The sequence below is a fragment of the Cavia porcellus genome, unplaced genomic scaffold, assembly GCF_034190915.1.
Source record: "Cavia porcellus strain 051 isolate PalLab524CR breed Dunkin Hartley unplaced genomic scaffold, mCavPor4.1 scaffold_2, whole genome shotgun sequence".
Classification (NCBI taxonomy): domain Eukaryota; kingdom Metazoa; phylum Chordata; class Mammalia; order Rodentia; family Caviidae; genus Cavia; species Cavia porcellus.
In genome coordinates, this window is record NW_026947485.1 from 105,587,422 (window position 1) to 105,611,414 (window position 23,993).

Consider the following 23,993-nt stretch of genomic DNA (forward strand, 5'->3'; position numbering starts at 1 on the left):
GAAACTGGTAGGGGTGTGGTGGGTGGCATGAAGTGGTTAGCAGCCCTGTGGGTGTGTCCTGTGGCCACTCACCTGGGGGCATGGATGGTTTCCTTTCCTTTTCTTTGCCTTTTGACTTTGCAGTGTCAACCATAACCGTGGGTATCTGCGATCTGAAAGTCAGCTATGTATTCAATTTTAAAAGCACAAAAGCAGCACACAATGTAAAAAGCATGCAGTGGGCTGATTCCTGCAGTCAGTGATGTTGCAGCTCATTTCTGGGACCTGGGTGACTTCCAACTGTAAGCAGAGCCCAACTTCGGGACAGGCTGTGCTCCACCAGTGCAGCCTGCTCCCTGCCCCACCCCACTCCTGCCTCTTTTCTGCTCTCAAATAAATCCAGGAGTCAGGACTAGGACTGGGGCTTGCTAGTTCCATGCCACACCCGGACTATAGCTCAGGGGTGGTCCAGGGTCTTCACTCATGCCTGCAGCAGACTCTAGAGGCACTGCCTGTGTGTGTCCTGGGGAGGAGGAGAAAGTAGAGGTTCCAGAATCAAGCATCAGGGCCTTTTGTGCTGTGAGATTCCTGGAAAACAGCTCCAGACTTTTCTCTGCGCTCCAACATGCAGATCCTACTGGCATCGGGGGTGGGGCTCCATACAGCAGAAACCAAAGGGCAGGTCCATACCTGACTTCCGGGGAGCTGAGGAGTGGAAAGATGGGCTTCAGGTACTCCTCCATGGGTGCCAAGAGGCTGCTGAGTTTCCACAGGGAGGGGCCTTTCTCTTTAGTGGGCACAAAGTCCGTGTCCTGTTCCAACCAAGCCATAATCTGTGGTCAGACCCCAAGCAGCTTGGTAGAAGGACCAAACTCCTGCTCTTCTGCCAAGTGTGCAGGAGACCGAGTGGATGTACGTGGGAGCGTGGTGCAGGTCCACAGTGGTCCCTGCCCCCCGCATGCTGCTGTTTCCCCAAGCCCATCCTCTGGAAGCCACCCTGACACTCTTAGCTTCCTCTTACTTCTTCTGCTTGCACTATGGGGGAGGGGGTGTCTCACCTGTGGGGACTGGACCTGTGCTCCCTACTTAACGGTCAGACTCTGCCCAAATATTCAGGAAAGAACGTGCCCCACCCTATGTGGTGTTTGACCCCCTAGCTGATCTGGAGGTATGTGCCAAGGTCCACGACCCCACCCCACATGGGAGGTCTTGGTTCTCTGTGGAGCAGGCCCAGTCTTACAGTGCTTGGACGCGGGGTTATGTCCTTCCGGTACACCTGGGCCTGGGTCTGCTCCCAGAACTTCTGGGCCCTGACCAGCAGATCTGAGAAGGCAGCTGGGCTCACAGCCACCCGCATCACCTTGCAGTAGCCTGCAGAGACACAGAAACACTGGTGAGCCCCATGGGGCCGAAAGCTGAACCACAGGGAATGGTAAGGGGAAGCAGAGTTATCAGAGTGTATGTGTGGGGAGAGCGATGCTCCACAGCCCAAGCGCTCTGACCCCAGATCCGAAGCTGCTGACTCTTCCTGGGCCTGGAAAGCTCAGTAAAAGAAGGGCCAAAAGAAAACAGGGGCCTAGGACAATGCAGGTAGAGCTCTGGTGTGATTGGCTCCTGGGAATCACTGGTGCCTCACTTTTCCAGTGAGCCTAGGCTCATCTGTCCCCCACACCCGTGGTCTGTGTGGGGGGCTGGTTCAACCATGCCCACCAGGGATGGGTGCCAGGTGGGTCGTCTGGAAGTGGGAGATCCCCACACGTGTTAGTTTTTTGCCCAGCCCACCCACAGCACCTTCACAGCCCCACTCTCAGGCCAGCTCACCTGCTTGCAGTGCCTTCCCTTTGGCTGCAGGCAGGGATTTAGATCTCTCGTGGGCAGCGCCGTATAGCTGGGACCTGTTGGCAGGTGCAGGGTCATAGGTGGGGACCTAGAAAAGATACACCTCCAGGCTCTTGGATCTTAGAGAAACCGAGAAGGCAAATTCTGCAACCTCACACACCACAGGTGCCTTTCTTGGCAGGCAGGGGCCCCAGGAAACCAGCCATATACTACCTGGTCAAGAAGGGTATTAGAACAGGCAACACAAGGCTCTCCGTTGGCACGATGTGGATCTTCTGTCACTGTAGGCAGGTGGGCCAGCTGACCAGCCCTTTGCTTTACTTCGATGGTGACTGCAGGCCTCAACATCCAAGCCCATCCAAAGCAGATCACAGGGCTGCCCCTACTCCAGTCACCCCTGCCTGGCCTTGTCCGGGAGGATTAGGAGAGGGCCAGGAAGACTTGCCTGTCTCGTGAGTAGTGCAGAAAGATGACCCGGAATGTGGGAGGAATCTCATTCAGGATGTTGAAATGCTGCTCAGTGACACAGAGGTTCTGCCAGGCCTGCATTTGACAAAAAGTAATGGGGGCTGTTAGGACACAAGGTCTCAGACTGTTTCCATGGGTTCCCAGCAGCTTTTCCTGCCCAGCAAGGGCAGATGGTTCAGTCTTGCAGAGAGTGACTGATGACTGCCACAAGGGGGCAGCAGAGGCCCAAGGAAGTCACTGATTAGTCAGAAGAGAGTCTTGTGCATTCACTTAAGTGAGAAAAAGGATTTACAACACCCAAACAAAACAGGTGAAAAATTCACAGTGATCTTTCTTCTGGTCCTTATCTGTCCTGTCTCCTGAAACCACACATGCAGACGCCATCCCACATATGCAGACACACGCAAATGTACACATATAGCCATGCCCTGTGATGCCCCAAAAGGGGCCCTTTCTACCCCAGACGTGAAGGGCTCAGCATGACCCTGGACCTGCAGGCTGCCCTGGGTTGTCATCAGCCAGTGGCTCCAGCCCGTGCATCCCAGGCTTTTAACCCTGTTGTCTGCTGTGGACCTTGTGATCCCACAGTTCTGAGTAGCACCAGACCCTGTACACACACTACCCATGAAAGGTGGTTTAGAGAGGGAGTCAGAGGGGTGCAGATGGCCCGTGCTCCTCTGTATGGACAGTTCTCCCAGGAGAACCCAAGGCTTCAAGTCACAGCTTCAAGTTTGCAAAATTGAAATCATTTTTCAAAAAACTTTTTGTTGAAATGAGAATAAAAATAGAATATATAGTACAAAGTTCAATAAACCCCTACGAGAAGTGCTCCATCGATTTTCACAATCGTCCACACCCATGTGGCAGATAAGAGACTAACTCCTGTCTTCAGGGGCTGTGAACAGGCTTCTGTAGCTGAAGTGGCTTCTCAGCTTGAGCTCTTTGCCTTGTAGAAATTGGCCACACCATCAGGTTGGCTCAGGTGGTGGCCAGTCCCGCTGTTAGCTGCAAGGTATTCCAGTGTGTGAATACATCACACCTCTTTTTTTTTTTTTTTGGCATCTTATTCCTTGCTGCTGTGATCTGTCTTCTAGTATTACTTTGTGGGGACTGCAGTAAGTGTTTCTTTGGGCCAGGGCCACTCATGGAATTTCTGGATCAAGCTCACTCATGGTAGGCAATCTTCCAAGCCATGTTCCTCCTGAATCTCCACTTTGGCCAAGTGTCATCACAGGCTAATCCGTCCTTCTTCATCTTAGCCATTCTGTGGGTGTCTACTGGTATCTGAACATGGTTTTAACTTTTGCACTTCCCTGATGACTAATGTACACATTAAAAATGTTGCTGGGCACGAATGCATCTTTTGTGAAATCCATCTTTTTCCTCTGCCTTTTTACCTCTAAGTGTCTGTCTTTTTACCTTTAAGGATATACTGCCCTCATAACACTCAGGACACCTACTTGTCATCTGTCGTGTGTGCTGTGACCATCTTTCCCACTCCACAGCTTGTCTTGTGACTCCCAGTGGTACCTTTTGGATGAGTTCTTAATTTCAATGAAGTCCAGTTTATCACTTTCCCCCTTTTATGGTTAATGCTTTTGTCTCCTGCTCCCACAAGGGATGGAGCTCCATAATCTCGGGGACTGAGTTGGTGTGGCTCCAGGATCCCTACAAGGGACCCACAGATGGCAACACCTGCCAGATGTTCATGACCTGTCATCCATCAGGACATCTTTGCTGAAATCCATGTTGACTTATGACTCAGGGGACAGAGCTAGGGCAGCAGTTAAGGGAGGAGCAGTTGTTTCTGTAGCCCTCTGGCCATGAGGAGAGCTGGCACCTGACAGTACAAAGCCTTCAGCCCACAGATGTGGGACTTGCCTCCATTCATTTAGTTCTTCAGTTTCCCTTGATGAGGTTTGTGGTTTTCAATGCAAAGATGTGGTACATCTTTTGTTAGAGTCTTCCCTAATTTTTGACGTTATCAAAAACTGAATCATTTAAATAATTAATTTTCATTTTCTATTTGTTTGTAACTGGCATGCAGTTGAACATCTAGCCTTCAATAGTGACTTGCTACTTTGTATGTCAATTGTAATGATTTATAGTTTCTTTATGATTGTCTAGGTCCACAATCATATTGAGTGTGAATTCTATTTTTAATTCATCCATCAGAATATTTTCTATTCTTCTATCACTTTGGATAGTTATATTTCTTTAGTTTACCCATTTGGTCCAAATTGCCAAGTGTATCAGAGTGAAATGTCACATATGACTTTGTTAACACCCGCCTTTTTTTTTCTGAGAAAGGTTTCATGATACTGTACAAGCTGGCCTGAAATTTGCAATCTTTCGGTCTCTGCTTCCCCAGGACCTGAGATTACAGACATGCATCACCATCCCCATCCATTGTTTTAACTGATGCTGAACTTTTAAAAAGTAATACTGGAAATTTATATTTTTTCTCCCCCCCCACTAAGTCTAAGTGTTTATTAATTTTACTGCCTATTTTTTGATGCTTTGCTCACATCTCCTTTTACACAATTGTGTTAACTTTATTGCTCATACTGTTATATTTATCTGTTCCTTCTTTTATCTCGATATGTTTACCATCTCAAAAACAAAACCTAAGTCACTGTCTTTCAGGCTTTCCTCCTGTATTCCAGGTTTATCTTTCCTCTAAACCCTGTTTTGATCAGGTCTTAGGAGTTTGATGTGTGGTGCATTCATTCTCCAACTCTGCTTGAATGTTTTGTAAAACTCACTTGCGATGTCTTTCTTGACTAACTGGCGATGATTCTAAGTGTGCTTGTAATTTGAAGGCACGGTGCTGTCTATAGCATCTTCCATTACTGATTTCACCGTGGCTAGAAAACAAGCTCAGGGCGATCTTGGTCCTTTGGGATTTCTTGAGGCTTCTTGTGGCCTGGTCCCGGTGGGCTTAGGTGGACATTGGCCCACTTGGGCAGGACGTGTGACCCGGCATCAGCGGGGCAGCATCTTCCGGATGTTGGCTAGACCAAGGCTGCCAAGACTTTATGCACATTAGTTGTCATTCACCCATTTGATCACCTGGTGATTGAGACGGTGCCTTAAGCTCTGCACCAGAACTGTGGGTTTGTGAACTGCCTCTTTTGTTTGTCAATGTTTTATGCATTTTGAAGCAGTTTCACTGGGTGGAGTGTGATACCTTGCTGAGTTGATCTATATCATTACGAAGTATCTTTCCACTTGCAGTAATGCTTTGTGCTATGTCTGCTAACTTTCACCTGATTATATATATGTTATATACATATATAGTCATCTTTTATACTCAACACATCTAGGTCTTTTTAAGTAGCGTACAGTAACTGACAATCTTTGTTTTCAACTTGGTGTATCTAGCTAAATTGTTTTCTTGTAACTACCAATATGTTGGGTTTATATCTCCTACTGTACTGCTGTCTACTGAGACCATCTGTTTATATATTCTTTTGCTCCTTTTGGATTCATAAAATATTATAGATAAATTCCCTTTTATTAGCTTAGTTTACATCATCTTAGTGGCTACTTGTGAATCTTACCATTCCTGAGTACAGTCAGGGCCTTAGAACCTTAAATTCTATTTATTTCTTCTACCCATGACGTTACTTACACTTTGTTCTGCACTGGCCTGCACTTTGCACTCTGTTATCTTGTCATCCACTCTTGCCTGTTCACATTTCTGTCTGGGATTATTTTTCCTCTGCCTGAGGTCCCCTTTTAGTTTTTTTTTTTATTACCTGTTGATAAATTACCTCAGTTTCTGTTTGTCTAAAAATGTCTGTGTTCATCTTTATTTTGCAGAGAGCTATATTTTTAAATATTTGAGGCTGGTCGCTCCATTCCCTGCCCTGGCCAAGGTCCTGTGCAGTTCTTTCTAGTTGCTTGGAGGATTGTCTCTGGGCCCTGGGGTCTCCTTGCTCTGTGTACCTGGGGCATTTTCCTTGGTGTTTGTGCTGCACACGGTTGGCTGGAATTTCAGAATGCTCAGCTTCTGTCACATGTTCAGAATGAACTGTCTACTCTTTAGAAGACTCAAAAGAATGTGACTTTAGCCTTTCAAGAGTTGCCTTTTCTCACTCTTCTCTCTTCCCTGGACCTTCCTCTCCTCTGAGGATGCTCTCTCAGGACTCCAGTCTCTCTGAGCTTTGCTGCACACCTTCCCGGGACTGTTCACCTCTTCATTCCCAGTGGACTGTGTGTATGCTACCTGGGGCCCTTGTGACTTGGAGGCAGCCTCAGTCCCAGTGTCTTCAGCATCTCCCAGGTTCATGTGCCTTGTAGTAGCTTTCAGATGAGCTCCATGAAGTGAGGACACAACAGAGACCTCTGGTGCCTGTTCCATTTTACTTCCTGCCACCTGCATTTTGATCACTCACAGTTGATTGGGAATCTGCCAAACCCTGGAACCAGAAGGGACAGTCAGCTGGCTTTCCCATTGCCTCATTTCAGCTTCGTACTCCTTGTTGCTGTGCAACTGGTGCCACCTACCTGCTCTAACTGGGGCTGTCGGCATTGGCTCATCACGGCCTCAGCCTCCTTCCCCAAACACTACTCTATGTCTATGCATAGAGGAAGAGAGAGGAGGGGATGGCTCTCATGTTCCAGCCCTACAAGCAACACTATAGTGCACTGGGGTACCTGTTATTATAAGGGCAAGCACACTGCCTTGTGCCAAGCTCGCATGCAGCAGTGTGGGACCTGGCCCATGGCCCTGTGTGGGCCATGTACACTGCCCACCTAGATTTTCACTCATTGCTTGTCCTGTAAGTGCTTTCTAGGAGGCCCCCCTTATTCCCACAATGTGTCCTCTCCCATCTCCCATTGGATGACGCAGGCATCAGCTTTTCCTGCAAATTCAGTGCTCTGGGTACCTGGGTCAGCCTCAGACCTCAGGCCTCTGTTCCTCTTCAGCCTCCAGAGTAGAGCTGAGGGAGGCTGGGTTTCCACCTTCCAGGTAAGGCACTGCTTCCCAGAAGAGTGACTTTGCTTCTACTACAGATGTTTGAAGACAGTTTTGGTTGTCACGGTAAGGCTAGGGGTGGGAGCATTTCTGGCATCCAAGGAATGCAGATAAGGATGCTACCCAGAGCCCTTTTGTGCACAAGATAGCCCCACCCCCCACCCAGTAATGGGAAGATCCAACTCCAAGTACCAAAAAAAAAAAAAAAAAAAAGCCCTAAATGAAGGAGTAGGAGTCAGATGTATCCCACCGAGAGGACCAGAGGCAGCCAGGAGGGAAATGAGGGAAAGACGCTGTGTCAGAGCTCTCCTGCCTGTTTCCCACGATTCATCAAATTTCATCATTTTTTCTTTAAATACTCAGAATCAATCCTCTAATTCAAACAAGAGAAGCAGGGTGACTGCCTACAGCCCTCTGCAAAAGCTTCTCAGGGTGACAGTCTCTGACTACACCTGGGCCTCAGATGTTTCCCGGAACTAGTGAGGGCAAGGGAGCCACCTCCGTGTCCCAGACTCCTGGGGCGGAGCACTGTCACAGCGCTGCCTCTTTTGGCCCTGCCCTTCGCAGCCGACTTCCACAGGGGTTGTCACTGTCCCACAAGGCCCAGGAGGAGACTGAATCTCAGCGAGGCTCCCAGAGCTGCACGGCTGGCAAACACAGGGCAGGGTGCACATCTGAGCCTGCGTGATTTAAAAACTATTGTTTTAAGGCTGTATGGAGGAGTGTGGAAACCTGTGGGCCCAGCAGGAGAAGCAGTATAGAGGCCTCCCTGCCCAGTCACCTTGGAGATAGCAGCCAGCCTCTGCTCCACACTGGTGAGCAGGTTGGTGGCAGTCTTGTCCTGAAGCCTGAGCTGGTGCTGGAGTTGCAGCAGGGCTGCCAGCTGTGAGCTACTGGTATTGGCCGTGGCTGTGAGCAGGATGTCCCGCATCATCTCCGCGGCTGAACAGCTCTGAAACAGAGGGTGGGGAGATGTCATGTGAGGTGTGATTACAGCTGGCCTGTGGGAGAGTGAACTGCGGATGGATTGGAAGGAAGTCTCGCCAGGTGGTGCTGGCTCAAATGGCCTCAGGAAGCAGTGCTTCTCCTGGCTGCCTGCAATCACATGGGAACACATTTGGGTCTCTGCAAGGTCCACACAAGCAGGGCTGCATTGGCCTTTGACTGCTGGGTCTCCACACCTGACCACTGTAGTAACTTGGGGATCAGCATACAATTGTGTAATCCCCATAAGCTGTAAAAACATACTGCCGGTAGCTTCTGCTACTTGTGGGGAGGAGGGGCCTGGGGCTCAGGGAATACCAGTAGCCATAGCCAGATCTCTCTGTGGAATGCATTCCCACAGCGAAGGCCCAGCTGCAGCCTGGCTGGTGGGTGCTTGGGGCCTCCTTCCCCCCAGGGGACTGAGGAGAGGAGGTGCCCAGAGTAGCACCATACCTGAGATAGTGCCAGAAACTGGCAGGTGGCCATGGGGTCCAGGGTGCCAAAGCACTCGACCATCTCCAGGCTGGCAGCTGCTGCAGTGTCCAGGAGGCTGTTGTCCAAGGCGACACGTAGGCATTGCAGCAACACCTCAGAGGCCTGGGCCAGGTACCTCTGGGCCAGCAGCATCTTTTTCTGTGAATAATTCAAAGCTCAAGCTCTGCAGGCTGTGTAGTCAGAGGTCACTCAGGCTTGTACTTACCTTTAGACTCTCACCCTTCCTGTTGTGTTCCTCAAGGGCTTCACTAAAGCTCAGCAGGTCTCTGGTGGCAGCCTTGACAACCTTGTCCTCTGCTTCCAGGTTCAGAGACTGGATACTGCTCAGCTTGGTATCCACCTATGATGTACATAGGGTGATCAGTAGGCTTCTGTGGATTCCTGCTTGGTCAGTGTGGACAGGGCCAGGAATGGGGCACTGCACACTAGGGTAGCCTCTTGCTGCTCCTGGAGCCTCCCAAGCCTGCCTAAGTTTTGCTTTAGTTGATTTGGAGGAGCCTTGGCCTGAAAGTCTGAGAGGATTAAAACATGGCAGCCTGGTTATGGAGGTTGTGCTCCAAGGAAGTAGGTGTGAATCTTGGAATCAGTTGCACCCTGTGGTCATTTTCATTCAGTCCTTTGGAAACACCTTCTCTGCATATTGGCATTGGCTAGCACAAAGTGAGTCAAATGCCCATCCCTTCCTCTGTGCTTTCAGTCTGTCTAGGAAACAAAGATAGAAGCTAGGAAAGGAGGATGGAAGGCCATCACAAGGAAGCAGTGGGCCCTAAAGATCGGGAGTCAGGGGGCCTCTACATTTTTAAGGTGTTATGATTTGTGTCTAGATGTCCTCCCAAAGCCTCACGCTATCATGGATGGTGGGCTTTTTAAAAGTGGCTGAATCCAATGTGTGTGAATGATTCATGTGCTAATGCTGGGATTAAGGGTGTGAGTGCTATACCTACCCTAGAGAGGTAGCCTGCATGCAATATAAGAGACAGAAAGAGGCTTATCCTCTCTCTTTTCCTTGTTGCTTTTGCTCTCTTCCACTGCCATGAACTGTTGTCCCTGCCTTGAAGCCAGCTGATTATGGACCTCTACAAACTGTGAGCTAAATGAACCTTTCCTCCCTTGACTTTGGGCATCAAGTATTTTGTCTCAAGAACAAGAAAAGTAAATAAGACATGGGTTCATGAGATTTCATGGTTCCAGTGGAAAGTTTAAGACACTCTTTCAGCTGCTAACGGATCAAGCAGATGAAAAGCCAGCACATGGCAGAAGGCCTGAGAGTCTTAGGCCTAGCTGACATCCAAAGGATGTCACCCCACTGATATTAAGACAAACCTACCAGGTTTCTTATAACCACAAGAAATCCCACGGGAAAAATGGCAGCATGGTGAGCAGCACAGAAACAGTCTTTCTAATATTTGGAATCCAGATGCTGGAAAATAGCAATATGAGGAAGAGAAAGTAGACGGAAGTGGGTCCCCAGAACCCAACAATGGTCTGAAATGAGAATTAGAGGCCACGGGGTGAGCAAAGAGAGGGATCACAATGCTCTTCTTGTATCTGTATGTCAAATTCTTTTTCCTTTATAAGTAATTTGTTTATTTTCTCTAATAGGTATTAGTATTTTGTTCTTGTGTTGAATTTCTGAAATCCTGACTATATATACCTCTCAGATTTTTTTGATCATTGCTAATTGGAGTTCTAGAAAGAGATAACAAAGACTGCAACTCCATGAACCCCAACAGAATGAAGAACCATCAGTGTAAATCAGCACAGATCCTTTTTGATTGATCCCAGAAAGCCAGCAGTAGAATTATGGTAGTGGTGGATAATCCCAGAAAACCTGGGCTTTTACTTGACATACAGATAAGAGGCATATAGAACTCCAATTAGCCTTGCTCAAAAAAATCTACAGCCAGGCATATCATAGTCAAGATTTCAGAAATTTAACACAAGAATAGAATATTAAAAGCTGTTAGAGAAAAAAAACAGATCACCCATCAGAATCACAGCTGACTTCTCAGCACAAACTCTCAGGTCAAGAAGAGTTTGCAGTGAAGTATTTCAAGCTCTAAAGGAAAACAACCTTCAACCCAGATTGATTTACATCACAAAACTATCTTTGAAAATTGATGGAGAATAAGATACCTCCATGACAAAAGAATGAATTTAACAGGCAAGGCAAGTAATTAAACAGAGGAGAAAGAAAGGAAACCAACAGTAGGAAAATATAATGACAAGAATAAATTAGTACAGCTGGGATATAGCTCAGCAGCACAACATCTGCCTGGCAAGTGTGAGGTCATGAGTTTGATTTCTAGTTACCCGCCCCCCTCCCCCACACACAAAACAAAACAAAGAAAGAATAAGTTAGTAGACATTAATAATAACCAGTTTCAATTCATCAATCAAAAGAAACAGATTAGCAAAATGGATGAAGAAACAAGATCCAAACTATATCACATACAAACAGCATACTTAAGTCAAAAAGAAATTCATGGCCTAAAAGTCAAAGGACTGAAAACAACACTCTATGTAACAGGAACCCGGAAAAAAAAAAAAAAAAAAAAAAAAGCAGGGTTAAATATTCTTTTTATTTTAAAGAGAAAAAATTAAAAACAATATTATTAGAGAGAATAATGGTTAATACAGTGCGTGTTGTTATCCTTAAGGTAGTTACTCAGAGTACAACACATTGGTATTTAGTCTATTTGCGGACAAAGTAGATTTCAAGCCAAGACTGATCAAGAGAGACGAAGAAGGTCACTACAGCAAGGACAGAAGAAACCATAAAGCTTCATAAACACATGGAAATAAGTAACACTGTCTTGAACAACCAATGGATCATAGATAAAATTAAAGAAAATTAAAATTAAAGAAGAAATCACTTTCTACAGTGACACATGATAATGCACATACACCTTACCAGAATCAGTGGGACACAATGGAAGCTGTCCCACAGGGTAATTTTACAGAAATAAATTCACACATCAGAAAAAGAGTAAGATCAAACAAATAAGCCAATGTTGAATCTCACGCTTCTAGAAAAAGAAGAGCAAATCACGTTCAAAGCTTGTAGGAAGGATGAAATTATAAGGATTAGAGCAAAAATTAATTCAATTGAGACTAAGAAAACAACACAAAGAATGAACTGAAGAGTTGGTTCTTTGAAAGACTAAATAAAATTGACAAATTCTTAGCCAGTCTCATCAAAAAAAGAGAAGACTCAAACCCATGCAATTAGGAATGAAACAGATGAAATCATAATGAAACCTGCAAAATTCCAGAAGATCATTAATATCTACTTCAAGAAACTGTATTCTAATAATATGGAAAATACAGAAGAAGTGCACAGATTCCTAGATACACATGAATTATCAAAACTGAATCAAGAAGATATAAAGATTCTAAATAAACCAATATTCATCAATGAAACTGAAGAAGTAATAAAAAAAAAAACTACCAACAAAGAAAAACCCAGATCCTGATGGATTCACTGATGAATTCTACAAGAAACTTATAGAAAGTCTAACTGCATCTCTCCTCAAACTTTTTAATGAAGTTGAAAGGGAAGCAATATTTTCAAGGTCATTCCTAGAAGCAACCATTACCCTGTTACCAAAGACAGAGAAGGATTCAGCCAAAAAGAAAGCTCCAGGCCAATCTCTCCAATGAGCATAGATGCAAAATTCCTCAATAAGATACTGGCAAACAGAATGCAGCAAGTCATCAAAAAGATTATAGACCATGACCAAATAGGTTTCATCCCAGGGATACAGAGATGGCTCAACATAGACAAGTAAAGATACGACACACACCCTATTAACAGAAGTGGACAAAAATCAGTAGACCCAGAAAACACATTTGACAAAGCCCAAAATCCATTCATGATAAAAACCCCAAAGTAAATTGAAACAGGTTTTCTTCTCAATCTGAAAACAGCCATTTATAACAAACCAACAGCCAATATTATGGTAAATACTCAAAAACTGAAAACTTTAACTCTAAAATCAGAGACGAGATAAAGGTGTCCACTCTATCAACAGTCTTATTCAATGGAGTTCCAGAAAACTAACCACAGCAATTAGAAAAAAAAAAAAAGAAAAAGAAATAAAAAGAATAAAGATAGGAAAAGAAGTTAAATTACCATTATTTGCTGATGACATATATTCTACCCAGAAGACTCCAAAAACTCCACCAAAAGACATCTAGATTTGATAATCAAATTCAGCAGTGCAGCTGGATACAAAATCAGCACTCAAAAATCAATAGCATTTCTGTACACAAATAACAAATTCACCGAGAGAGAAATTAGGAAAACCATACCTTTTACAATAGCATCCCCCCCCACCAAAAAAGAAAGAAATACTTAGGAATCAGTCTAATGAAGGACCTAAAATAGGTTTACATTGGAAACTACAGTATTCTGAGAAAGGAAAATGAAGAGGATATAAGCAAATGGAAAGATAGTCACTGGTTTTGGAAAGGCAGAACCATTATTCTCAAAACTGGCCACACTCTCAAAATTGTTATGCAGATTAAATGCAAAATCAAAATACCAATAGTCTCTCTCACAGAACTAAAGAAAAAAAATCCTAAAATATTTTTGGAACCACAAGAGACCTAGAATAGCAAAAGCAATTCTGGGCAAAAAAGGCAAAACAAGGAATATCATAATCCCTGACTTCAATTATACTTCAAAGCTACAGTGCTCAAAACAGCATGGCAGTGGAAAATGCCCCAAAATGAAAAACAAACAAACCAACCAACCAAAAAACAGACTTGAGGATCAATGAAATAGACTAGAAGACACAGAAAAACTCCAAACACACTCAGCCACCTTATCATTGACAAAGGGGTCAAACAGTTTCATTGGAAGATAGCCTCTTTAATAAATGGTGCTGGAAAAACTGGTTTTCCATATGCCAGTGACCAAAGCTAGACCTGTATCTCTTATCATGCACTAAAATTAAAATGGATGGAAGATCCAAATACTCAAGCAGAAACATTAAATCTACTAGAAGATAGAACAAGTAGCTCTCTTGAAAACATTGGTGTGGGTAAAGACTTTACGAATAAAACCCTGATCATACAGGATATATCACAAAATATCAACAACTGTGGTCACATCCAATTTAAAAACTTTTCACAGCAAAAGAACTACCAACAGAATGAAGAGAAAATCCGGAGTGGGAAAAGCTTTTTGCTAGCTGTTCCTCTGACAAAGGGCTAAAATGTAGAATGTATAAAGAACTTAAAAAAATCAGATCTTCCAAATTTAAGAATCAATCCAAAAATGGGCATCTGAAATGAATGGGTACTTCTGAGATGAGGAAATAGAAATGGCAAGTAAATATATGAAAAAAAAAATGTTCAACATGGCTGGTCACTTAAGAGATGCAAATAAAAACAATACAGAGATTCCATTTTACTCCAGAAAGAATGGCTGCTAAATCAACCAACAACAAAAGTTGGCAGGGCTGTGAGGAAAAAGGAGTCCTTCTCCACTGTTAGTGGGAGTGTAGGCTGGTGCAACCACCGAAGGAATTAAGTGCAGAGATTCCTAAAGTAGAGGTTTCATTTGACCCAGCTGTTTCCCTTTTGATATATTCCCAAAAGAATTGAAAACACACTCCACAGTGATATATACACACCCACATTTATAGCAGCACAATTTATGATAGCTAAGTGTTGCACACAGCCCAAATGCCCATCAATTGATGAATGGATAAAGAAGATGTGGCTTTTTTATACAATGGAGTACTACTTTGTAGTAAAGAAGGATAAACGAGTCATTTGTAGGTAAATGTATGGACCTTAAAACTTTATTATTTTTTTAAAGTTTGCTTGCTTATCTATTTATTTTTTAGGAGTAGGAAGAATTTATTGAAAGAGTGATAGCTTCTGTCTGAGAGAGACAGGAGGAGGCCCAGAATGTGGGTTGTTCTCATATACTTAAGTGAAATAAATCATACACACGTGTTCAAGTATTGCATGATTTCTTTGGTGTGAGAAACTGAATGTGTAAATAAGGACCAAAATGCATAATAAATATTGTGAAACATGAAGAAAAGGTTCAAATGGGAGGGAACCTGGGGGGGGGGGAGGGGAAAGGAAGGGAGGGAAAAGGAAAAAAATAGAAGGGAAAAATGGAGACGAAGCTTTAGTAAATAAGGATGGGAAGAAAGGTGGAAGGGAGGCAAGAGGAAGGGAATAAAAGAAGAATCAAGAAGCATCACACATTCCCTGTGATGAATGTTATCACTATGTATAGACAAATGCACCAATAAAATTAATCAAAAATAGCACTGGGTGATAAAAAAGAGAAATATCAAAGGACCAAGATCATCCAAGTTTGTATTTTAGTTACAGTAAAATCAGACAAGAACTCAGTAACAGAAGATGCCTGTAAACAGCACATTGAAATTAGACAACCCAAATAAAATCATCCAGTTTGTTAAGGAAGAATTCACAACGGAATTTAGAAAATCTTAAACTCATGCTGAGAATGAAGATACTAATCTACCTCTATGTCAAAACTTGGCCAAAACAGGACTTAAAGGACTTAGAGGAAAGATACCGTCTACAACAAGAAAGCCTGAAGCTTTGGTTTCAAGATGGATAGCAGCAATAAGACCCATCTATGAACCAAGGAATGGAACAGAAAAAGAGGTGGGGGTGCGCCGGAGAACTCAGCCCTGGGCAGAATCTGAGTGTTTCCTGGAGTGCTCTTGCCCTCCACCATCCCATGTGGCTCCTAAGAGGATGGTGAGCAGAGGCCTCCTTTGTGGTCCACTCATACCTGCCTCAGAGCATCCACATAGGCATTCATGAGCACTGGCTGAACCAAGGGCCAAAGCCACCTGTGCACCCGACATAGATCTGGGTCCTGAGGACAGAGGACAAGCAGCCACAAGGGACTGACCCAAGGGCTGCACAGCCCCAGCTGGGAGCTGCACTGGTGAGGAGCCTGGCGGGGTGCAGTCTGCTGCCTCGTTTTGGGGGGCTCTTCCTAAAGGAGCTGGCCTGTGGGAACATCTCGTTTTGTCCACTCAGCGCAGATGCCTTCCAAGCTCAGGAGCTGCCGCTGCCCAGGTGCTCAGGAAGGAGACCTGGGACCTCCAGGGCTTGCTGGGGTTGTTCCCAGGGTCCTCCTTGGGCAGGTGGCTTTTGTGAGAGCACTTAGTCCTGTAAGGCCGCCTTGACGGGGTGCTTAAAGGGGTGGACCTTGGGTAGGGGGAGAAGGAAAAGGTTTCATTCACATTTTCAGAGTCCTGGCTGCACTGGTCTTGGGTTGCGTGGTGGGTGGAGCAGTAGTGAAGGTGGGCAGGACTGCCCCACCCCATGTTAGGATGGACCAGTACCCAGAGCTCTGCACACCCCGGACCAGTGCTCCGGGCTTCCTGAAACTCCCCAGGATCCCGAGTATGGCTAGACAAGAACCACTGAGGAGGGAAGATGCTCGGGTCATACTCTTCCTCACTGAGGACAGCAGTCTCTCACATCCCCTTTCTGGCATGAGATCAGAGGGTCCCAAATCTAACACCTGTGCTCTTTAGGGGCGGGTGGGGCTTGAACTGCAGACGTGGGTAGGAATTAGGCGCCTACCAAGAGGCCTTCCTCCCAGTGGGAGGAAGGGTGCAGGGGGTCCACCTGTATGGCCAGCAAGTGGAGGGCCCTTCCAGCCAGGCCCAAGAGCCGAGCGCGGATCTCCACGCAGCCTGCACACAGTGGCTGCGCACTCTCCACCTGCGCCAGTGCGGTGTGCGCCAGCGTCCGCTTCAGGGTGAGCCATTGCTTCAGGAAGACAAAGAGACACACTTGCCACTGACCCACCGGGCAGCCGACCATTCCCTGGGGAAGCTCGGGAAGCCCACGAGCCCGCCCCCCAATGCACTTGACAAATACCTCTGTCCTGTGGGGTCCTGCTTGGTGTAGTAGGGGTCTCCCAGGGTTAGGGCACAGAAGGCTGCTTATACAACCTTCTTAACTTGGAGCTCGGTGACAAACCAATTTCAGTTTTAGAACTATCTTTGGCTGACTTACGTCAAACTAATTTATGAGCATGTAAGAAAACCTAAAATGTAAAAATATGCTTCCTTCAAAAGAGGTATTTCCCATATTCAGTTTAGGTTTTTAAAACTGTTTTTCCTCCTGCCTTTGCAGCCATCACGAGTTACAAGGGCAGGAGGGTGCACTCGGGTCCCCACTGACCCACTTCCCTTCAGAGTGGGGGTGTGCTTAGTGTGAGCGGACCAGAGGATGCCTGGCCCGGGGAGGGCCCAATTGGAAGACATGTACTCAGACTGCCTGACAATCACCAGCTGGATGGCCGTGTAGTCGCTGGTGCTGTGCAGGTAGTAGGCCAGCAGCCTTTCCAAGGACCCCTGCTCCAACCGCTGCTCTAGTGCCTGCTCCCAGATGAGCTGCAGCATGTCCAGACACGTCTCCACCAGGCCCAGTTTGAGACGGGCCAGCCTGCGCATCAGCGGGGAGTTGACGTTCTGTAACTGAGAGAGGCAGGTGCGCGGTCAGCACGCGGGGCTTTCTGAAGAGACCGAGCCACATTTTACAGGCTTTGATGCGGCATAACTGGCATGTCATAAATTGCACATATCTACTGTGTAAAACAGTTACATTTTGATGAATACTGCCCAAAGCGTCACTAACACAGTGATAATAAAGGTACCCTCCACTTTCTAGGGTCCCTTTGTGACTCCTCCCCCAATCTCTTCTTGAACCTCCATTGGTCACAGACCACTACTTACCTATTCCTGGCGCTATGCATTAGTATGCTTTTTCTACAACTTTATATAAGTAGTACCACACACGAGTAATATTTTGTCTGGTTTATCTCAGTCAACATGATTATTTTCAGATTCTTTCATGTTGTTGTGAGTACATTTGTTCATTTTTGTAGCTGAGTATTATTCCACTGCATGGATGTATCATAGATTTAACTCTAACCCTAAACTTCCACTTACCAGCATTTGTGGGGCTACATCCTAGGAGTCGAATGCCTGGTCATAGTTTATGCCTGTGTTCAGCTTTTAATGTCTCCAAATGGTTGCCCCACCATGTGTAAGATTCTAGTCTCTCCACACCCTTCCTAACACTCACTGTGGTTAGTTTTCAAAATTGTACTGCAAGTGTGTGATAATTTCTCATGTCAGTTGTAATTTCTATTTCTTAATTGGCTAATGTTTGTCTTTCCATGTGTTTATCATTTATATATTTTCTTTGGTGAGGAAATGTCTGTTCAAGTATTTGCTCATTTTTCACTGGATCATTAAAATTAACTTCTGAGAGTTATAGAATGTATTATATATATAATGCCATTAGCACATGTATATTTTACAAATATTTTTTCCTACTCTGTGGCCAATATTTTTATCCTTATCTCTTGAAGATTCCATTTTATCAAGTTATCATTTTATGAATCATGCTTTGGGTGTCATATATAAGAAATCTTTGCCTAGACATTTTACAGTATTAGATCTTCCAATTAAGTCTATAATCCACTGTTATTATTATTATCATTACATCTAGTAGAAAATATGAAGTTAAGAATTGTTCTTTTTTCACTAGACTTGTTTTGTGCTTTTATTGATAAGTATCTTGCATATATCTGTGCAAAAATTCTGTTATCTACTATTCTTCTGTTTCCTCTTACACTAAAAACACATTGCCTTGACTTCTTAGCTTTATAATAGGGCTTAAAATCACATGTTGTAACCTGGCATGGTGGCTCGCACCTGTAATCGCAGCATTTGGGAGGCTGAGGCATGGAGATTGCTGTGAGTTCGAGGCCAGCCTAGACTACAAAGTGAGTTCAAGGCCAACCTGAACTGCATAGTGAGAACCTGTCTCAGAAAGACCAAAAAAATAATCAAGTAATGTTAGACTTCCAATTTTGTTTTTTTCCCCTAAAGTTGTGTTGATTATATTATGCTTTTGAATTCCAATATGAATTTTAAAATCATTAAAATCATTTTGTCAGTTTCTACTACAAAGCTTGGAGTCATCTTGATCAGGATTGCACATAATTCAGGGAGAACTAATATCTTTTTTATTTTAAAGAGGGTAGAATTAAACAGAACAACACAGATCATAAGGAAACAATTTTAAGAAACACAGATTTCAAAGCAAGACCACTGGAGATCTTTACTGTCTATCATATTGTCTCTTGTTTTCTTCCAAATAGTTGTCCCCATCTTTATACACAGTGAATAAATACATACTGAACAATATAGTACTAAACTAATCAGAACAGGATGATGAAGGCATTTTAGGTCTTCAAGACCAGACAATAGGGAGGTCAACAATGGCTGCCATGTCTCTCGTTCTCTTCGAAATAGCTGTCCACATCTTTACATATGTTGAAATTAAACATAAGAGACTAGACTAATATCACTTTGAACAGAGATTAATAGTATTGCTACATTTTATATCATAATGCTACAGAATTAGCACTGGGTATCTTAGTGGCTCTTCTTCAGAGTATCTGTTCATTACATCATGCATTATATAATCTGTTCCTGTAAACTGTTTAGAAATTCTACACGTGTGAATCTCTACATGTATACCTATCTTTTCTGTATTATAGGGAAAAACAGATCAAAACAAGGCAGCAAAACAAACTTGTAGAAAAACGTGAAACGAGAAAAACATATAAAACCACAATACTAGGTGATACAGTAGTGTCATGGTTTATGTCTGTGTCCCCCAGGCCTCATGCATTTGAATTGTGCATTTGTTATTCATTCATTGTCTAGTGCTTGGATTGACGGTGTCATTGCTCCACACACAAAGGGGTGGAGCCAGGATGTGATGTAATGGCAGGAAGAAGGTGTGTCTTGCTCTTTTGCTGGTTCCTGTTTGCTGTTTGCAGCCGTCATGAACTACGGCCCAGCCATGCCTGCCTGCCTTGGAGCCAACTGAGTGTGGACTATAACCTCCAAAACCTGTAAGAAATAAACCTTTCCTTTCTCAACAGCAATGAGTAAAAAGTAACTAAGACAAGTAGTTACTATGATGTCTCTTGTTATTTTCAATAGAATTGTCTACATCATCAGGCATAATATAATTGAATATATCATTACATAGCAATTTTAATAAAAACACAACATTGGAGACATTGTAGGACTTCAAAAACAGTTAATAATCAAACCGGAATGGGTATCTTATTGCATCTTGTCATCGTCAGAGTAGTTGCCTCTACTCTTAGACTTGATACTATCAAGCATATCAAATTCGAATAAGATCAGTCAAGACAAAACAGCAGTTTAACAAACCAGATTCAAATAAGATCAGTTATCTGTAAGTAATACTGGGCTTTAGTTTAAGTTAATAGGAAATTAAGGATAGTTACCATAGTATAGCCTGCTATTTTTGGGATAGCTATCTGTGCCCTCAAATCTAGTATGAGTAGACACACTGGAACAGAATGCAGTCAAACTAAACAGAGCAATAAAACTAATGTAGCTTTTAAATCTTGATACACTATTAGCAATGTCCTCTGCCTTCCTTTTTTACGACAATTCCTCCCCTTTCCCTTTCTCAGGGTGTTTTGTATATTTTGGGTCCCACTAACTCCTTTAGTTTTTAGATTAGGGGGCAACCCATTATCTACCTAAGTGGTGCTGAACCTTTTTACTCCTGAGCTTGATCTTGAGCTGTATTCCTTTAGCTACTAAAGCCTCAAGGTTTTCCTTCCTTACAGCTGAGTAGTTCTCCACTGCACAAAAGTGTCATGACTTTCCAACTTATCTGCCGCTGCTGGATGAGCTGTCCCTATTTCTCTCTGGTTCCTTGCCACATAGAGCATTGTTTTCTCATCTTTGACTTTTGATTTATTAACCCTTTTTCAGGTTGAGTATATTTCCTATTTAGAGCATCTCGATGGATCCTATCTCTTGATCTACTCTGCCTCTGTTTCTTTTTGTTAGTGTATCAAGGCCATCTATATTAGAGACTATAGCCAACCTTCTCTGCTTCATCTTGATATGCTACTTTTCTGCTATTATTTGTCCACTTTTCTCCTTCATTCCACTGTCTGCCCCATTCATTGAGGCCTCTCTGCCACTGTTGCTATAATCCTGGTATTTTTTTCTATCTCTCTCTAGAATGTCCTTCAGTATTTTTTTGTAGGGTTGGACTGGTGGTCACAAACTCCCACAGTTCTTTTTTTTTTTTTTTTTTTTTTGGTCTTTTTCGTTTTTATCGGTACCAGGGATTGAAATCACAACTGCCTGCTTGCAAGGCAGGCGCTTATGCCACTGAGCTAAATCCCCAGCCCCCACTCCCACAGTTCTTGTTTGTCATGGAAACAACTTGTTTTTCCATTAGAAAGAGAGACAGTTTTTCAGGGTACATCATTCTGGGTTGGAGGTTATTTTCTTTCAAGGCTTGGACTACTTCACTCCAAGCTCTTCTTGATTTGATGGTTTGTGCTGAGAAGTCTGTCATGATTTTGATTGATTTTCCTTTATAGGTAATCTGTTTCTTTTCTCTGACTGCTTTTAATATTCTGTTCTTGTGAATTTCTGGGATCTTGATTATTGTATGTCTGGGTGTAGATCTGTTTTGGTTGTAGGCGGCTGGAGTTCTGTATGCCTCATTTATCTGGATATCATTTCTTTTTCCTGTGCTTGGGAATTTTTCTTTAATTATTTCTGTGAATAGCCTTTTAAATTCATTTGTGTTTACTCCTGCTTCTTCGCTCACATTTTTTATTCTTAAGTTATAGATCCTGTCGTCTTCTAGCCTTTGTATTGTTACTTCCTGGTTCCTTGTTATTTTTAAGAGGTCTTTTCTTTCACAATCATACATTGCAAATCTATCTTCAAATTTTGAAAGTCTAACTTTAGTTTCTGTCAAGGAATTTTCCCAGCTTTCAATGGAGTTTTTAATTTCCTGGTAATCTCTTTGGATCTGTTTCATGTATTTTAGGTTTTGTTTATATTCTTCATCAAAGGTTTCTCTCCTTTTTCTGGGTTCCCCCATTCTTCCATCTGTGTCTTCTTGAGAGGTGCTTAGCATTTCTTTTATTAATCTTTTTATATCTTACCTCACTTGAATTAGCATTTCAGTTTTAAGTTTGTCTATGAGGTTATGAAAGTATTTCTTTATTTCCTCTGATGCTTGGCTGATATTGCATGATTGCTGCCCTGGATCTCTTCTGTATTTACCTCTCCTGGACTTATTTTCCCTGGGTCAGTGGCTGGAGGTTTTTTCTTGTTTCTTTCTCTTGTCATGTTTCTGGTTTCTTTCAGACAGGTATATGGTAGAGGTCTCAGGCCCTTTCTGTATTGCTTACAGTTTTTCTGAAGTGTGCTGGCTGGGGGCTTGCTGCCTTCTCCAGTTTGCTGTTATCTGAGGTACATGCAGGGATGATGCAGGCTAGTCCCTCTTCTTTGAGCCAGTCAAGCAGTGAGTGCCTTTAGTATGTTAGTCTGTGCTGTGTGGATGTCACAGGTTCGGGACAGTTTCATCCCTGGCTATTGGGTCATGACCAGAAGCGTGACCTATTCCTAGCAGATCCCACCAGTCCTCTTTTGGCCACAGGTGGCTGACTGATGCCACTGCAGTTCTGGGTTCAGGCCTGAACTTCCCAACTCCAATATGTCCTCCAGCCAGCCATACATGCTGCAGGCCCCAAAATCCAGCACGCACCGTGAATTAATGCAGTTCTCCACCTTGGCTCCACTCTATGCTGCACTGCGTCCTCCCACCAAGGGCCCTGGACTCACCAACTCCCGTTTTCAGCGGCTGTGGCTTCAGTGTGACAGTGAATCATCTGACTCCATGGCATGCCCAGCACAGCACCAGACTGGTCCCAGTGAGGCCATCTGTTTCCAGCCTTTCATCCATGTTTTTCCTTCCTTCCTTTCCTTTTCTTTTTCTTCAGTTTCTTCCAGGGTCGTGAGAATCCCTCTCCTTTCAGCTGGTCTTCTCCATGTTGTTAAATTCTAGCATCTGAGTTGTTTTTCTCAGAGAGGCTCTCTACCCTGCTACCTATCAAGCCGCCATCTCAAAGAAAAACTCTGAGAACTACTATCTTAACAAATATTGAGTCTCTTAATGCATAAATGTCACATATCTTTTCATTTATTATTTCATTTATTTAGTAATTTGTTCAGTAATGTTTTATAGTTTTCAGGGTATAAATTCTCATATTTTGGGAGTCAAATATCATTTTATGCTGTCATAAATGACACTGTTGTTAAATTTTTAGTGTCAGATTGACTGTTCCTACTATATGGAAATACATAATTAACATTTGTGTATTCTTATTGTAGCCTGTAACCTAACTAAACTCATTCATTAACTTTATATATTAGCTTTAATTTAGCTTACAAGGAAGGTTATTACTTTTGGTACTTGTATATGATTTTCTATATGACCATGTTATCTGTGAACAAAGACTGTTTTACTTTTCTTTTTCAATGAACTTAAATCCTTCTAAATTGTGTTTCTTGCCTTATTGCATTGGCTAGAACTTCCAAAACAAGGCTGAATAAAAGTGGTAAGATGGCAGATACATCCTTGTCTTAGTGCTTTTCAAAGAGGGAAGCATTCAGTTTTTTACCAATAAATATGGTCCTAGGTCTAGTTTTCTCATAGATGCTGTTCATCAGGGTGAAGAAGTTCTCTTCTAATTGTTTTCTAAGAGAACTTATCAGGAATAGATGTTGGAGTTTTGTCAAATGCTTTTTGTGCATCTACTGACATGGTCTTGTGGTTTTTCTTAGTATTTAGAAAATGGTCAACCAAATTGGTGTATTTTTTTAATAATAAGACTCCTGTGATAAGCTCAACTTAACCACACTTTATTACTTTTTAATATATGTTAATTTAATTTTCTGAAGTTTTGTTCAGAATTTATGGGCTTATGTTCATAAGGAATACTGGTACAGTATGTAGTTTTTCATTGCTTTTCTTTTTAATGTTTTTGGGTTTTTTTGGAATCAGGGCTATACCAGTCTCGTGGAAAAGATGGAATGTATTTTCTCTTTTTCAATATTCTAGAAGAATCTGTGTAGAACTGCTATGATTTTTTTCTTAAATATTTGGTAGAATTCACAGAAAGCTACCTGGACCTGTTGTGTGTTTTGAAAGAATGCTTGCAATTAAAAATTCAATTTCTTTCATTTGTGTAGAGCTACCCAGTTATGTCTTCCTGATAGATTGTGTCTTTCAAGGAATTTGTCTACTTTGAATTGTCAAATTCAAAACATTCTCTTACTATCTTTTC

At 43.3% G+C, this 23,993-nt stretch overlaps 1 protein-coding gene across 4 annotated transcripts in view; it reads right to left on the reverse strand.

The window, feature by feature from the left end:
- Cfap46 (cilia and flagella associated protein 46) overlaps positions 1–23,993 on the reverse strand; it is a 107,023-nt gene that overhangs the window by 11,382 nt on the left and 71,648 nt on the right. For all 4 annotated transcript variants that reach the window (XR_010046289.1, XM_023561447.2, XM_023561446.2 and 1 more), the window contains exons 40-49: positions 17,059–17,247; positions 16,346–16,534; positions 8,955–9,089; positions 8,708–8,887; positions 8,052–8,222; positions 2,264–2,361; positions 1,801–1,874; positions 1,220–1,350; positions 670–791; positions 73–152 (exon numbers count right to left, since the gene is read on the reverse strand). Coding sequence is in view for 3 of the 4 variants with exons in the window: in XM_023561447.2 (XP_023417215.2) it covers positions 73–152; positions 670–791; positions 1,220–1,350; positions 1,801–1,874; positions 2,264–2,361; positions 8,052–8,222; positions 8,708–8,887; positions 8,955–9,089; positions 16,346–16,534; positions 17,059–17,247 (1,369 nt within the window). In the remaining variant the exon portion in view is untranslated. The remainder of the gene's footprint in view (positions 1–72; positions 153–669; positions 792–1,219; positions 1,351–1,800; positions 1,875–2,263; positions 2,362–8,051; positions 8,223–8,707; positions 8,888–8,954; positions 9,090–16,345; positions 16,535–17,058; positions 17,248–23,993) is intronic.